Genomic DNA, 16,948 nt, shown 5'->3' on the forward strand with positions numbered 1-16,948 from the left:
GGTTAGGCGGCTGCCCTTGGCTCAGGTCCTGATCCCAGGGGCCTGGGATCGAGCCCCACATTGGGCTCCCTGCTCAGTGGGGAGCCTGCTTCTCCCTCTCCCTCTTTCTGCTGCTCCCCCTGCTTGTGCTCTCTGTCAAATAAAATCTTAAAAAAAAAGAATCTCCCTGAGGAGGTCTTAGAATCGCAATTAAAAGGAGCTAGGGACAGCTGGGGAACAGGACACTCTGTGCAGGAAATCTCTATCTTCTCCTTCACCCCTGCTAAAACACTTGCACAAATGGGGTGTCCTGGATTATGGGGCCTGGGGCATAAGGAGGACTGTGAGGGGGTGAGCGGGGCCAGCTGAAGCCTAGGGGGCAAGTCCAGCTCACTGCTGCCAGTGGGGAATGTGATCCTAGGCTTGCCAAAGCATTTTAATTGAAAACGTTAGAAATCTGGATTTGTATGTGAGATCTTGGACGTTTTAAATGTTGGCACAAGTTTATACAACACTCTGAGGCTCAAAAACACACCTCTGCTGTTAGATTAGACTCACTGGCCACTGACCTCTGTCTCGGAGGTGAAGGGTGCTGACTCTGGACTTAGATGATGTGGGTTCAAATCCAAGCTCTGGCACTTCCTGGCCAGTTACTTATCGCTCTCTGCTTCAGTTTTCTCATTTGAAAAGGAAAGTTTATCATAGTCCTACCTCCTAAGAGTTCCTGCAGGGCTGAATGAAATACTATGAAATACGGCCTAAAAGAACACAGTGGCTGGTACACAGTAGGTATTTAATAAATATCAGGTATTATCATTATGATTATTGTTCAACCAGCCGTGTCACTCCCTCAGGCTGGACACCTGTGAATCCGACTAATTAGGTACATAGAAGAATTAGTTTGTCCCCAAGGCTTACATGAGTTACACTTGTAAAGCTTTAGTGCGGTCTTAGAGACACAAATGGCACTCAGTCAATGCTGGTTATCAGGACTATCCTTCACCATGTGGTGGATTCCTGACAGCCTCAGGAAAAGAGCAACATTTCGCTCAGCCTTGTACTCACATGTCAGGCAGACCATGGCGAGGCGGATAGACAAGTCCAGAGGCAGCGCCCAGCGCTTTGATACCTGCGAGGTGGCAAAGGGGATGATGATTTCTGCAGGGACATAAAACTGCAGGGCGTAGGTGCACAGGATCCCAACGACGTACAGCAGCTTGACTGACTGGTACAGCCTGCAGGACAAACCACAGCAATGCTCCCTAAGGCCACCACGCTCAGGCACCTGGCCTCCTGGAAACATTAACCTCTGATGGTGGAATCGCCCCTTGGGCTCCAGTCTCCTTGTCTGAAAATGATGGGCAGGGGACTTCCCAAAGCCAAGAGGGAGTCACAGCAGAGCACGCGGTGACAACAGAGTGAGGGATCACGGATCCAAATGGCAACAGGGGGTCATCTCTAAAGAAAAAGACTCTTGAGCGTGGCTACACGTAACCCCTTCACAAACCACTACCACTTGATGGTCAATTTTAGATTTGAGGAACTAGAGGCTTAGGCCAGCTGCCTTGCCTAGGGAGACACAGTGGTAAGTAGTGAAGACCAAAAAACCTGGGTCTAAAACATGTTAGTCCCTTGTGATCTAATGTCAGTCCTTAGCAATTCTCTGGATTCCCCCCAGAGCTCATGGCACATAACAGGCCCCCAGCACATGCTTCTAGTAGGTTGAGAGAACTGCAGAGTCCTGAATCCTTGGGGAAGGAAGCAGTCTACAAACAGGGTTGCGTGGGGGTTGGGAGGCAAAAGGAGAGGCAGGGTTACTTGCAGGCATTGGACGAGGGGCAGAGACAGGGTGTGATGGGGGGTGTGGAGTTTTACCAAAGTCTTTTTTGACCTATGGAGATAGGACTTTTTCCTTGATTCCACTAATGTGGTAGCTGCATCTCACATGTTTAGTAAACCTGTATGTATATGGGGGCTGGGGAGCCATTCCTTAGAAAGATTAACTTGCACATTTCTGAGTTTCTTGCTCACACTAGTCCTGCTGTCTGAAACACCACTTTAGTCCATTTCCATCTGCCCCATCTTTTGAGGTATACTGCATGCCCAACTTAATCCCCATGGTAACTCCACTTTATAGATGAAGACACTGAGTGTCAGAGAGGTTAGGTAAATTGTCCATGACCACAAGCTAGGAGGTGGTGCAACAAGGACTTGTGCCCATGAATGGCAGAGTTGTCCTTGTCTGGACAGAGTTGTCTTGTTGCACACAAAGATTCTCATTCGGATGGATTTCTTTCCTCAAAAGTCCCCAGAGCCTCTTTGCTACTCTGGAGGGCTCCTTGTTCTGTTCCATTTGTGTATATACACTATTTCTCCCCCATTGTCACTGGATCATGAGCTGGGGAAGGTAGTGAAGTTCAAGATCACAGCCTACTCCATCAGTACCCTCCATGCCCGTGTATGTCTAGACTGATATCTGCACATAATTGGCATGCAGTAAATGCTTGATGAATGACATTTACCACCTTGGGAAAGGAGCCCCATTTAGGCAAATTAAGCCTCCAAGTGACCCTTAAAAAGACAGGCATCCTATAATTAATGACATGCCTCCGTGTGGAAGAGCGCTGCACAACGCAATATGGGTTCATGTGTCTATTTAAATATGGTACTGTTGAAGTCTGGGTCAGCTAACTGTTGCATGAATTAGGTGCACTTGAACATAGAGTTTTTACAGTGGTCTTCCCAAATTGGTTCTTGTTTTACTACTTTTTTATCCTAGCTACTCTAACTTGGAGGATGTGCACCCTTGTCTGTGGCAAGCAAGGCTTGTAGCACAGGCCTCAGGAAATGTAATCAGAGATGACTGTTGCCACCCACCAACTCCTCTCTCTGCCTCTTGTTCTCCCTGAGGGCCCCTCCCTTCTCTCCTTAGGTGACCAAGAACTGTCACTTCTCTCTCTTCCTAAATCATGTCCTTCTTCATCCTAAGCTATCAAGGCTTCATTCAACATGGCAGGCTATTGAAGGAGGAGCTCCTTGGACAGAGAAACCAGAGCCCAGGGTTCTAATTACAGCTCCGCCTGTCACTGTGGAGGCTCTCTAGACCTTAGTTTGCCATCTATGGAAGGGAGGCAGTTACCCACACATTCCCACCCGGCCCTGAGTGCCCACCACCTGGGGGCCTGTGAAGTTACCAGCAGTTGGGTAGGTTAAGGGTTATGCTGGCCTTGATGTCATTTCCAAACCGCAGGTAGCCCAGAGACCCGATGCCGATGTACAAGGCAGTGATGATGGACATTCCCAGAGACAGGATGGCTGGGAAGCGGCGGGCATCCTTCATCTTGTTTTCCAGGGGCAGAACCTACAGAAGGATCATAGTGTAAAAAGACAGAAGGAGAAAGAGGAACATGAACAAAAGAAAGGCATGCCACTTCTGAGTATATCACAAAAAAACTGGAAGTAGGGACTTGAATAGATATTTGTACAACTATGTTCATAGCAGCATCATTTACAATAGCCAAAAGGTGGAAGCAACCCAAGTGTCCACTGATGGATAAATGGATAAACAAAGATGATATACATACAATAGATATTACTCAGCCTTAAAAAAAGAAGGAAATTCTGACCCATGCCATAACATGGATAAATCTTGAGGTCATTGCGCTGAGTGAAATAAGCCAGTCACAAAATGATACATACTGCATGATCCCATTTACATGAAGTACCTGAAGTTGTCAAATTCAGAGAGTCAAAAAGTAGGATGGTGGTTTCCAGGGACTCATGGAGGGGCAAATGAACAGTTATTGTTCAATGGGTACAGAGTTCCAGTTTTGCAAGACCAAAAGATAGATGGTGGTGATGGTTGCACAATAATGTGAATGTACTCAACGTCACTGAACTGTATGCTTAAAAATGGTTAAGATGGTAAATTTTATGTTAGGTATATTTTACCACAATAAATGAGAAAAAAGGGAAGAAAGGAAGGAAGGCCTAGAGTCACAAGATGAGCCCTGGATCATCAGAGCTGGAAGGGCCCTTCTTCAGGTTGTGCAGATCAAGGAACTCAGCCCCTGGGGCAGCCTGATCTGGCCAGCAGATGCATTTTGTTTGGCCAGCATTGCCTTTTAGACAATTGAAGGCGAATGCCTTTGGGCACACTATTCTTGCCCCATTCCCCAGTCCCACCTCTCCCCCTCACACGGACATATACCTGGTTTCTTCACTCACATTGCCTTCTAAAGGCATTTGAGTTTGAGACTTCCAATTCTAGTGCATTCGCTGCTCTCTGTTCAGATGGGAAGGCTGCGACTCAGGTTTACACAGCAGACTGTGGCAGAGCTGGGACTGGAGGTTCCTGGTTCCCCAGCAGGACATTTCCCTACACACCATGTTCTCTGGATCCTTCTTCCCCAGATGCATACCTGGCTCTGAGAGAATCCAAGTTGAGACAGACTACCTGGAGCCTGCTGGGCATCCCAAGGTCACTTCTGTTTTTGGAACCAACCTTCTGGCCTCTCATCCCATAAATCCCTTCTTAGGCTTCTATCAGCTGAGAGCTCCCCCTCCACCTTCTCCTTCTCTTTGATCAGGCCATGGACTAAAGCACACTTTGCATGCATCATTAGGCTGATCTGTGCCTCAGTTTATCTGAAAACTCACCTATTGCAATTTTTTTGAGATTTATATGAGCACCATAATGGCATACAGTAAAGGCTTAGTAAATGTCAACTGTTCTTATTTTTTAATACTGTGAAGACTACATCTCTATGAAGATGGTGCTTGTATAATTCTTATTTTACAGATGAGGAAAACAAGACTCTGAAGATGGAGTAACTTGCCCCAAGTTACAACACTTGAAAGTTGCAGAGTGAGGATGCAGACTGGGGCTGTCTTCCAAAGTTCAAGTACTTGCTTCTCCCCACTCTCCAGCATTGGATATATTTATTACTCAGTAGGACCTGGGCGTCTACTCCCTTGTACTGTTAACTCCTTTTTTGTCCTATATGCATCTCAACCCCATGCAATGGAAATGCTTGAGGGGAATGCCATGTCAAGGTCATCACTGTGCCTTTCCACTTTCTTCCAGATTAAAGGCAGGTTCCTAGTAGCAGCTGGTGCTCAGGAAAATGTCTGGGGGGATTATGTGGAGAGTGAATGATCCAACCTGAGCTTTCACACCCTGCAATACATTTTCGCTGCATAAATTCTCCAGGCTAAAAATTACCTTTTTTACTCGGTAGCTGGCTTTCTTCTTCTCTCCTTCCCACAATCAATCAAATTGATAAATTGATAAATTTACATAAAGTGCTAAGGTCTCTGGAAGTAGCACTAGGCTTTAGCCACAACTGCAGGTGTTCCCAGCTGGTGACCTGGCTCAAGTCCCTTTCCCCTTCAGGGCTTAGGCTCTTCGGAAAGTTCAGAGACTGGGCTAGAAGTTTCTAGAGCTAATGTGAACTCTGATACTAATCATCATTAGCACATAGTAGGTGTTCAATACTTACTGAACAATCACTACCATCATTTAGTGGGGAATTAGAGTGCAGAGAGTAATCCATGGCCAAAGTAAGATTCCAGCATATTCTGCTTCCAAAATCATTTGCTCAACCATCGCACTCTGCTTTTTGCCATGAGTATCCAGAATTCTAAATATAAAGTGCTTCTACTTCCATTAAGATGGTGTAGGCACATTCCACCATAGCTCTCTTACTGATTAAAACTAAAAGCCCTGGACAGAATACATAAAACAACTATCCATGGACTCTGAAAAGTACAAAATAGCACATGGATTGATCAAAACCAGTAAAAATGACCATTATGGTACTGGGTTTCTTGATTTTTTTTCTTCCTGTATCTCCCAATTTAGACTCAAGAGGACCTCAAATCCTAGAATCCTATGCAGTAGATGGAGACAGAAAAAAGTCCAAGAGAAACCCTCTTTCTGGCCAGAAGACATAAAGCAGAGGCCTCTGTGGGACAGACAGTATGGAGGGGGCCCCTTTTTTACTCTTTCAAGACCACACTTCCAAGGCAAGTCACAAAGCAGCATCCTGGTGTTATCAGTGACTGTGGTGGTCACGCAGGCACCTAAAAATCTGACACAAATTTTTCTCTTTGAGCAAAAGAATTAGGAAACGGGGTTTGGGAGTCCAAAGAATGTGGGGATAAATCAGCTCTGCTACATGATTTATAGGGTCCTATGCAAAAAGAATTTTCATTTGCACACTTCTTGTTCAAAAATCAAGAATTTCAAGATGATGAAAGCAGAGCATTAAACCATGAATAGGATCCTTCCAAAGACAGGTCCCTATGTAACTGCATAAGTTGCATGTCTATGAAGCAGGCCCTGGAAGGAATCGCTGTTAGTTCGTTCGTTCATTCATTCATTCATTTTTATTTTAGTTTTTCCTTCTCTCTTTTCTCTCAGTGCTTAACCCCAGTCAGACTCAGTCACAGGAAGTGCATAGCACTATAGGGAGGCTATAACTCTGGCTTTCTAGCCAGAGAATCAGAAAAAGAAGCCCCTGGAAGCTGGTGACTGTGCAAGAAAACATGGATAGGAGGATGCTGGAGAAAGTGATCCCCTAAATCTGTAAGTGAAGTCCTGGGCTCTGCCCTAAGTTGTGAATGTGTGGGAATGATGTGAAGCATCAAAGCATTGTTTAAAGAAATGAAAGAAGACCCAAATAAATGGAAAGACATTCCATGTTCATGGATTGAAAGACAATAATGTTACGTTTTTTACAAAGATGCAAAGGCAATTCAATGGAAAATGGGCAGTCTTTTCAACAGATGATGCTGGAACAATTGGGTATCCTATTAAAAAAAGAACCCCAACATACAAACACTTTTATCAAAAATTAACTCAGAATGGATCATAGATCTAAATGTACAATGAAAACTATAAAATATTTAGAAGAAAATACAGGAGGAAATCTTTGTGAACTTGGGTTAGGCAAAGTGTTTTTAGATAAAACACTAAAAGTGTTTATAAAATGAAAATTTTGATATACTGGACTTCATCAAATTTAAAACTTTTGCTCTGTGGGGCGCCTGGGTGGCTCAGTTGGTTAAGCGACTGCCTTCGGCTCAGGTCATGATCCTGGAGTCCCGGGATCGAGTCCCGCATCGGGCTCCCCGCTCGGCAGGGAGTCTGCTTCTCCCTCTGACCCTCCCCCCTCTCATGTGCTCTCTCTCAAATAAATAAATAAAATCTTTAAAAAAAAAAAAAAAAAACTTTTGCTCTGTGAAAGGCACTGTTAAGAGAATGAAAAGACAAGCTACAGACTACAGAAAATATTTGGAATTATATATCTAATAAAGGACTTGTATTTGTAATATATAAAGAATTCTTAAAACTCAACAGCTCAGTTTTTTTAAAAGTTTGCAAAAGATTGGAACAGATACTTCACCAAAGAGGATATACAGATGACAAGCCCACAAAATGATGCTCAAAATCATTGGTCATTAATAAAATGCAAATTAAATCACAATCAAACACTACTATGAACCTATTAGAATGGCAGAATAAAAAAATGCTGACAGGACATACAAGAACTAGCGACGATGAGAGCAACTGGAATGTTCATCCATTCCAGTGGGAAAGCAAAATGGTACAGCCATTATGAAAACCTGTGTAGCAGTTTGTTATAAAGTTAAACAACATACATTAATATGTGACTAGCAAACCTACTCCTAGAGAAATGAAAACATTATGTTCACATAAAATCCTGTACACAAATGCTTGCTTATAGCAGCATTATTCATAATTGTCGAAAACTAGAAACAACCCGTTCTTCAGCAGGTGAACTGATAAAAAAATCCTGGTGCTGCCTGTTCAGCAGGTGTTCAGCAATGGAAAGCAAGGAGTTATGATGCATGCAACAACATAGGTGATCTTACATGCAGTCTCAACAGGTTACATACTGCATGATCCCAGGTATATGACATTCTGGAAAAGACAGAACAATAGAGACAGAGAACAGAAGGTGGTTGCCAGGGGTTAGTGGGAGGTGAGGAGCTGACTACAATGGGACAGCACAAGGGAGTTTTTGGTGGTGAGGGAGCTGTTCTGTATCCTGATTGTGACCTATCTATGATTCTATGCATTTCCAAAACTTACAGAAATGTATACACTCCCCCCACCGAAGTGAATTGTACTGTATGCAAATTTAAAGTAAAATAACATCACATACACAGCACTATCCTTCCTCAAGTGTGGAAACACAAACTATGTAATAATCCATTGTAAATATATAGTACTTCCCAGCTTAAAACTCCTTTTGTTTGTTTCATTAAATCCTGTAAATTGTATGCCTCCACTTGTCTTGATTTTAAAAGATTAGGAAACACATGTTGGTATGGAGATAAATGTTTAATAGATGTATTGGGACAAGAGGTTACTCTCCCCTGTGTGCACACAGAAACCCAGAAACCTAGAGTTCCTGGATCCTGTTCAAAAGGCCACCCACAGCACGGGGGAAAGATCACCCCAATGCAAACCTTACCACACCAATGCTTTCAAATGAAAAAATGGCTGTTCCAAAGAAAAGAGGGTAGGTCTTCCAACTTGCTATCAGTGGCAACCGGCTGGGGTCTGGAATTTCCTACAGGAGAGAGAAATGTAGTAAGACCTTAACTCTCAAAGCACGTTTCAGTTCATTTAAAAGGGGAGTATTCTGGGGCGCCTGAGTGGCTCAGTCCTTAAGCATCTGCCTTCGGCTCAGGTCATGATCCCAGGGTCCTGGGATCGAGTCCCACATCGGGCTCCCTGCTCTGCGGGAAGCCTGCTTCTCCCTCTCCCACTCCCCCTGCTTGTGTTCCTGCTCTCGCTAAGTCTCTCTCTGTCAAATAAATAAATAAAATCTTTAAAATAAATAAATAAATAAAATAAAAGGGGAGTATTCTGAGAGTAGACCTAAATTAAAAAAAAAAAAAAAAGGCATGTCAAGAAATTTGGAAACCTTCAAAAGGAAGTAGGCATCAAAGTTGATTTTAACACATACAACACCGAAGAGCCAGAGGACAGAAACATTGAGGTATTGTCCAAGTACTGAATACCTCATGGGGGGAATACGGTTTACCAGAATCCTCCAAAAGAAAATCTCATGCATCACAGGTTGGTACCAGCCTGAAGTGCCCACAGACAATTGGAATGTACCAGTGATTATGGGTGACAGAAATTGCTGTTGACTGTAGTTAGTGATATTCTTGGGAGTCCAGAGTAATTCGTTAGATATGAAAGTCCCCTTTTCTTCAATGAGCTATAAACTGAAGGGAAAGAAAGTGTGTGGAAAAAATATCTTATGTACCCTGTGACCTGAATGGGACAATAATTACAGAGCCATTTCTCTAATTGCGCAACTTCAAGAATGGTCCAAAAATGAATCAAAGGTAGCTATCTTATTAGGAAATTCAATTTTGTAGAATTTATCGATGTTGCCTTAAGGAAGATAAGACCTATTTGTAGTTATCCTAAAATACTTGACTAATATGTAATTTTTACTAAATTCCATGGACACAGTAACTTTTCATGTGACTTCTGAAATATAAAAATATCTGAATGATATGAGAGATAGGTCAAGGGCCTTCTGGGTTTAAATTTCTATGTAGTCTTGTCCAGTAAATAAACATTAGAAAGGATAGAAAAGTAGGATATTGAGGGAAAATCAATATCCACAACTCAACCTTGAAGGCGTTGTAATTTGCACTGTGATATATTTGCTTGTGGTCTTCTGAGACTATGCCTCTGTGACTAAGTATTATTATTTTTTTCTCTTGAGTTCCTATGGGTAATTTTGGACACCTGGAATTGCAGCCTAGAGGATGTAAGACTATATGGAATTGGTAAGTTTCAGCTTTGTAGGAGATCCTGCTTTTCATTTGCCCTTTGCTGCTATACAACCATTACAGGAATGGTCTGTGGTTCACCCATCAAGATGTTTTCCTTGCAAAGCAACATTTTTTTCAAAGGCCAGAATTTGACAAGGACTGGAGCAGCAACATAAAAGAGGACCTATGCAGAAGAATGAGATGGCACAGAGACATCTTTGTGGAAATAATGGTACAACGGGACGAGGCTGAAGAGTGAGGTACACACCTACCCTCAGGGCTGGCCCTAGGTAGGTATCAGTCTAGTATTGATAAAAGGCTCTGCTCACTGGAGGAGTCGGGTGTGTCGTGTGCACTAACCTGGACGATGTACTGGGTGATGATGATCAAGCTAACCAGCATACTGATGTTGGCCAACAAAGAGAAGATGGTCAAGACCCGGAGGTTCCGGATGAGGACCAGCAGCACCAGGAAGGGCAGGAAGGAGAGCATGTAGAGTCGCGAGTCCATGGTGGGCGTGAGAAACACTGTCTCGTTGTAATGGCAGTTGTTGGTGGTCCCATTAACTGCTTCCACTACCTGAGGAAGGAACAGGAAAAGCAAGAGGGGAAGATTCAATACATCTACTGGCCACAGGATTTGCTTAGTGCCTGGCCCATAAACTCCCTCACAAAAAGCATGTCTCACACGCCAGGGCCTCACAATGAGTTAGTCAGAGTTTCTTTTGCTTATAACCAAAAAACTCATCACTTACTGTTTCTCAATCGGACTCACACTGTCATTTGAGTGAGAGAATTATTCCTTATGAGGACTGGACCATTCACTGCAGGACATTTAGCATCCCTGGACCCCACCCAATAAGAGCTATTTGCATCCCCCAATCACTATGACAAACAAGAAACACCCCCCTGCACACAGTACAAACACCCCCTGGCAAAGTCAGGGGGGAGGGGGAGGAGAGGGATGGTACTACCCTTGTTCAGAATCAGCCTGACTTAATGGGTAGTCTTACTGTGCAAGCAGTATTGCGGAACATTGCGGAACAATCCACTGCAGAACAATTAGAGACTAGAATGAGGCAAGAAGATGTAAAAACAATGATGATCTCAGTACGCATTGGTAGCCAGGGTGATGTCCTGGAATATATTCATCTATGCATTTTCTATACCATATCACAAATTACATGTATTATACTCATCTTCTTTTTTTTTTTTTTTACAAGATTGCAATCGCAGCATATACTCTTATTTTGAAATCTCCTTTTCACTTAAGAACATACCAAGATTACTTAAATGAACCATTAAGTCTTATTTTTTTCTGATTCCTCACCTTCTGATTCCTTTCAATAGGAAAAGTACTTGAAACATTAGCAGGCATTCATGGCCCTCCATCATGGGCCCCATTCAACCTTGAAGGCTCTTCCTCTCCCAAAGTCCACACCTTCTACAACCAATTTTATTGCCTCTCTGGAGCCAGGCCTGTACATTCCTGCCTCCAGTGTTCACTCCTCCCTTCTTGGCTGCCACCCCTTCTTCTCGAACCCGTCCTTCAACACCCAGCTCAGATGCATCTCTGCAAGGGAGCTTTCTCTTGCTGCAATGATCTTTCCTGCCCCCGCACATTTTTGCCCCTTAAGTTCACCATGAAGCGGCCCTGCCTTCAGAGAGTTGTTAGTGGTGTCCTGACCCAGCACCAAAATATATTGAGAGCTAACCTGTTTGTTTTAGAACACATCCTACTTAGCCTGCAAACTCTTAGAGAGAATGCTTGCCTTATCTCTAGACAGATGATAATGTTCTGTTGATAGCTGATTGATTTCCAAGTGGCAATCTGGCCATGTTTAAGAGCCTTCAAACAATCAAACTCTTTGTTTTTGTTTGTTTGTTTTTAAAGATTATATTTATTTATTTGACAAAGACAGATAGAAAGAGCAGGAACACAAGCAGGGGAAGTGGGAGAAGGAAAAGCAGGCTTCCTGCCTAGCATGGAGCCCGACCCGGGGCTCAATCCCAGAACCCTGGGATCATGACCTGAGCTGAAGGCAGACGCTTAACGACTAAGCCACCCAGGCACCCCACAATCAAACTCTTTGACCCAGTAATTTTACTTTAAGGAATATATGCCAAAAAAATAAAGGGGTGTACAAAGACCTCCACGGATTATAGTAGAAAAACAAAAGGAAACAAATAAAATATCCAACAAGAGAAGACTATGTCCTGGCCAATCTGTGTGATTAAATATTATGAAGCTGGTAAAAATTACATTAAAAAATGTAAGGACAAAAAAAAAATGTAAGGACATTACAAAATGCTAACCAGTTAATACCAACTTAAAATAATAACCACGAGTGGTTGAATTAATAATCATTTTTTCTTCCTTCCTTCCTTCCTTCCTTTCTTCTTAACTTTTTAAGTAGGCTCCATGCCCAGCGTGGAGCCCAATGTGGGGTTTGACTCACGACCCTGAGATCAAGACATGAGCTGAGATCAAGAGTCAGATGTTTACCCATCTGAGCCACCCAGGTGCCCCAATTTTGTTTCATTTTGAAAAGTAATATAGCATAGTGTTCAAGAACTTGAGCTCTGATGTTGAAAAGGCCTGGATTTTTAACCTTGGCTCTGTGATCTTCTATACATTATAGAGTTTATAGCTTTGGTTTTCTCATCTGCAAAATAGGAATAACCACAGTACCTACAGTGATAAGGCCACAGAGAGAATTAAATGGGAGAAAGCATATGTAATACTCCCTGTTCCTAACATAGAATAGCAGCTAACTCTGAATGGATGCTATTTTTTTCCTTCTAATTTCTTTACATTTCTAAATTTCTGGTTATTACTATAAGCGGGGGAAAAAAAAAGAGAGAGCCCTAAAGAATAATTTCTTTTTTAAGCTCACTGATTGACTAAGGATGGCCTTTGTCATTACCTACAATATTTTGCTTAAATTGCTACAAGATAATTTCTGGGCTAGATCAAAACAACTTCCTGGAGACCACTGTTAAACCAGAGGTTAAACAGCTAAAGGTAGATAAAGATGGTCCAAAGATTAAGTATCATCCAAAAAGAGCCATATCAGTCTTAGGAGAGTTAAGGATGATTAAACTCCAAGGCAGGACAACTGACAAAAATCCAAGGTTTCTTCCAGCTCAGTTTTAGAGACCGGCTTTGCGAAAAGGTCCAAGATACTGGAAAAAGTAACCACTTGTAGAACAGATAGGCAAACTGGGGAAGTCTGGATTCTTTCATAACATCTAGTTTAACTTCCTTTATTGTACTGTTGAGGACACTAGGAGCCCAAAAGAAGAAGCCACAATTGCTGAACAACTCACAGAGGACCCTCCTTTTCCATGTCCTTTCCCTTTCCACCTTCTCTAGACGACTCTACCTGTTTTAAATTATCAGCCAGAAACACAATGTACACACAGCAGAAGCCCAGCTGGGTGACTATAAGGAAGAAGCTCACGATATTCCTGGAAGAGAGGAGAGAGAAAGAAAACATGTTATAAAAGAAGAGTTGGTTTGTCATTTCTATTTCTGTCCCCAGGGGTTGGTGACCCTATACCAGCACCCTTGCTTCTGCTAACACAATCAACAATGGGGCAGTAAGAAGTGAGGTAACAATAGTTCTTTAAAAAAAAAAAAGTGTTTCTCAACCACCCTCACACTCCCAGCTCAGCAAGTGGAGGAATTATTTATGGTTGGGAACCTCCCCCCACACCTGGCTCTGCGGCATTTCTCATAATTGATACTAATTGATGTAGGGAAGTAAGCACACCATTTTTATTAGCTATCATTAACATGAAAATTTGTTCTACCATGTGCCAGACACCGTATTAGGCTCTGAGGAAATACAAATAACACATGGTCCCCTCCTCGAGTGGTTCATAGATTAGTGACCAAAAAAGAATATGGCACTAAGAGCCACAGTGAAAAGGATATTTTATCCTAATTATAGAGCAGATAGCCTTCATAGAAAAACCAATACCTGAGCAGGAGTCCCTTGGGAAGGGAAGAAAGAGAGAAATTTTTAAAAAGACGAGGAGGAGAACATGGAGAGGAGTGAGGAAAGCATTTCAGCAGAGGGATTAGGCAGATTTCTCTGGCTGTGGGGAATCCACTGGAGGGGGCAAGACTCAGGATGGGTAGGCCGCATAGCAGATTCTTAAAATAACAGAGGTGTCCAGCAGCCTGGACAAAAACGTGGTCATTAGGAGGAGAGAATTAAAGCAATTTAAGAGGTACTAGGGAGCTAGAACTTAACCGAACTTGGTCACCACTAACATGTGGGGGAAAGGGAAAGGCAATGATCAAAGGTTCCTACAGGCTTTGGCTAGGACAACGAAATGAACTGGAAGGAAGGAACAGGTTTTAGGGGAAGGTGAAGAAGTGACACATTCAGTATCTGAATTGTTGAGGCTGAGGCTCCTATAGGAGACATTCAGGAGACGACTGTGTATGAGGGTCTGGAACATTGATTTGTCAGAAATGGATAAAGCCTTGAGAAGGCAGGTCAGTGTTGGGGAGCGTGCAGAGGGAGAAGAAGAGAAGGTGGTGTTCCAACCCTAGAGAACACCAACATTTAAAGGGAAGACAGGAACAAAGGAGCCTGCAATGAAAGCCAAGGACTGGCCAGAGAGGTAGGTGGGAAACTAGGGGCGGGGGAAGGGTTTAATAGAAGCCAAGGGAGGAGAAAACATCTGGAGAAGAGAATAGTTCATTGTACCCACACTGTTGAGAGGTTCTCTAGGGCAAAGAAGGTGCAATAAGGAGGTCTTTTAGGACATTGGTGGAAAGACCTTCAACAGAAGTCTAAGGACAGAAAAGCCAGGTGACCCACGGAAGAGGTGTGAACCAGATGAATGGAAGTAAAGTCAGAGGGTGTGCTGTTCTTTCACAGAACTAAGTGTGAGCTCCAGTCTTGATGGTGCCCATTCTGGTCATCATTGTAGACCCATTGCCACGACACATCCTGACACACTGCAGGTATTCAATAGATATCTGTTGAATAAGCAGCTGCTGAACAGAAGATTGGATAGCGGCTAAAGGACGGCGTGAGGTCCAGGAAACTTCATGAGTTTATATTACTATTTTTTAAGATGGAGACACGTGAATGCATTTAATTGTTGAGAGGAAGAGCCCACAGATCCAAAAAGAAGTTCAAGTTATAGGAGAGGAGATGATTAGTGGAGCAAGGTCCCTAAAAAGAGCAGGAAAAGCTGCTTTCTATGTCCAACGATGGGTAGAAGGATTTGAGGAGTAAGGGACAGGCAAAGCCTCCTCTTGGGTCACACACTGGGAAAATACTGGTTATCGTCCCAAAGCCTTCTTTGTCTGCTCAGAGGCTCAATTTATTGATTCAGTATGTGAATGGGCTTTGGGCCAAGGGAGGTGCCAGAGCCATGATGCTCTGCAAACTACATTTCGTGAGAGGGCACACAGCAGGGCTGTAATGGTTCAGAGTATCACGATTCAAGAGAGACTTTGACCTAGATGGTACTCAGAAAAGAGTAGGCAGATGGAGTGGGCACAGGCCTGAAAACAAAGACAAAAGAGCAGATTTAGTTCCAAGTACCGAGGATGGAGGGGGTTGACTTGTTCTGTGTCAGTCCGGAAAGCAAAAGGCAGCAGTTTGCAGGAGGAGGACGTCAGTTCAGCAAAGTGTCCTTAAGGTCTTGTGTGTGTGTGTGCCTTTTCTAAAATACACTTTTTTTCTTACTATAAACTCTCTCCCTAAGGGACGTCTTCTGCTCCCTGGCTTCATGGCTGATGACGTCAGTTCTGTATGTCCTGCATGAAGATAGGTTCAAACCTATACATATCACTACCCACTTGACATCTCCACTTGAACCTCAAACCCAACTTGTCTAAACTAAAAGTCATCAGAAATCTGAGTCAACCTTGACTTTTCTTTTTCCCACAGTCCTGGGATCCAAAGCATAACCAAATTCACTTTTCTCCATCCCCACTGCTACCAGCTTGGTCCCAGGTGTCATTGCTATCTGCCTGGATGTTGCCAATAGCCCCCTCCCTGGGTCTGACCTAATCTACGATTGCTCACTTACCATGTATTCTCCTAACAGAAGCCAGAGAGATCTTTAAACAATACAAGTATGATCACTTGCCTGATTAAAACCCTCCAGTGGCTTCTTTGTTGTTTTAAAGAAAAAAACAAAAACCTTTAGGAGGGTCTAAAATGTACAGTTTGCTTGGACCCCTGGATTCTTCTTCAGCCTCATCTCCTTGACTATGCCCTCAAGCTCCCTGTCGTTCTGTACCTCGAAACTGTCACGCATTCCATCTTGCTTCAGACCTTCATGCTCTGTTCTTCCATCTTCCTGGAAGGCCATCCAGGCTGCCCACTTTCCCCTAGGTAATTCCTTATTCTTAAGAATTCCTTCCGGACACGGAAGTGACTACGAACAGGAAGAGGACGAAAAAAATAACCGTCCGCGACGCCGAGCCGAACCGGACCAGCAGCCACCATGAACAGCAAAGGTCAGTATCCAACACAGCCAACCTACCCTGTGCAGCCTCCTGGGAATCCAGTGTACCCTCAGACCTTGCATCTTCCTCAGGCTCCACCCTATACTGATGCTCCACCTGCCTACTCAGAGCTCTACCGTCCGAGCTTTGTGCACCCAGGGGCTGCCACAGTCCCCACCATGTCAGCTGCATTTCCTGGAGCCTCACTGTACCTTCCCATGGCCTAATCTGTGGCTGCTGGACCTTTAGGTTCCACAATCCCTATGGCTTATTATCCAGTTGGTCCCATCTATCCACCTGGTTCAGCAGTGCTGGTGGAAGGAGGGTATGATGCAGGTGCCAGATTTGGAGCTGGGGCTACCGCTGGCAACATTCCTCCTCCACCCCCTGGATGCCCTCCCAACGCTGCTCAGCTTGCAGCCATGCAGGGAGCCAATGTCCTCGTAACTCAGCGGAAGAGAAACTTCTTCATGGGTGGCTCAGATGGTGGCTACACCATCTGGTGAAGAACCAAGGCCACCTCTGTGCCGGGAAAGACATCACATACCTTCAGCACTTCTCACAATGTAACTGCTTTAGTCCTATTAACCTGAAGTTGCAGTTTAGACACATGTTGTTGGGGTGTCTTTCTGGTGCCCAAACTTTCAGGCACTTTTCA

The 16,948-nt window shown here is 43.7% G+C and overlaps 1 protein-coding gene and 1 pseudogene across 1 annotated transcript in view; one reads left to right on the top strand and one right to left on the bottom strand.

Moving 5' to 3' along the window:
* SLC36A2 (solute carrier family 36 member 2) overlaps nt 1-16,948 on the bottom strand; it is a 25,855-nt gene that overhangs the window by 2,950 nt on the left and 5,957 nt on the right. Inside the window, exons 5-9 of the mRNA XM_006745263.3 lie at nt 13,193-13,277; nt 10,168-10,386; nt 8,484-8,582; nt 3,174-3,340; nt 1,045-1,214 (exon numbers count right to left, since the gene is read on the bottom strand). Coding sequence (XP_006745326.3) covers nt 1,045-1,214; nt 3,174-3,340; nt 8,484-8,582; nt 10,168-10,386; nt 13,193-13,277 — 740 coding nt within the window. The remainder of the gene's footprint in view (nt 1-1,044; nt 1,215-3,173; nt 3,341-8,483; nt 8,583-10,167; nt 10,387-13,192; nt 13,278-16,948) is intronic.
* On the top strand, nt 16,191-16,942 carry LOC102735217 (DAZ-associated protein 2 pseudogene; annotated as a pseudogene).

Source organism: Leptonychotes weddellii, chromosome 7, assembly GCF_054177405.1.
Source record: "Leptonychotes weddellii isolate Sample4059 chromosome 7, ASM5417740v2, whole genome shotgun sequence".
Taxonomy (NCBI): Eukaryota; Metazoa; Chordata; class Mammalia; order Carnivora; family Phocidae; genus Leptonychotes; species Leptonychotes weddellii.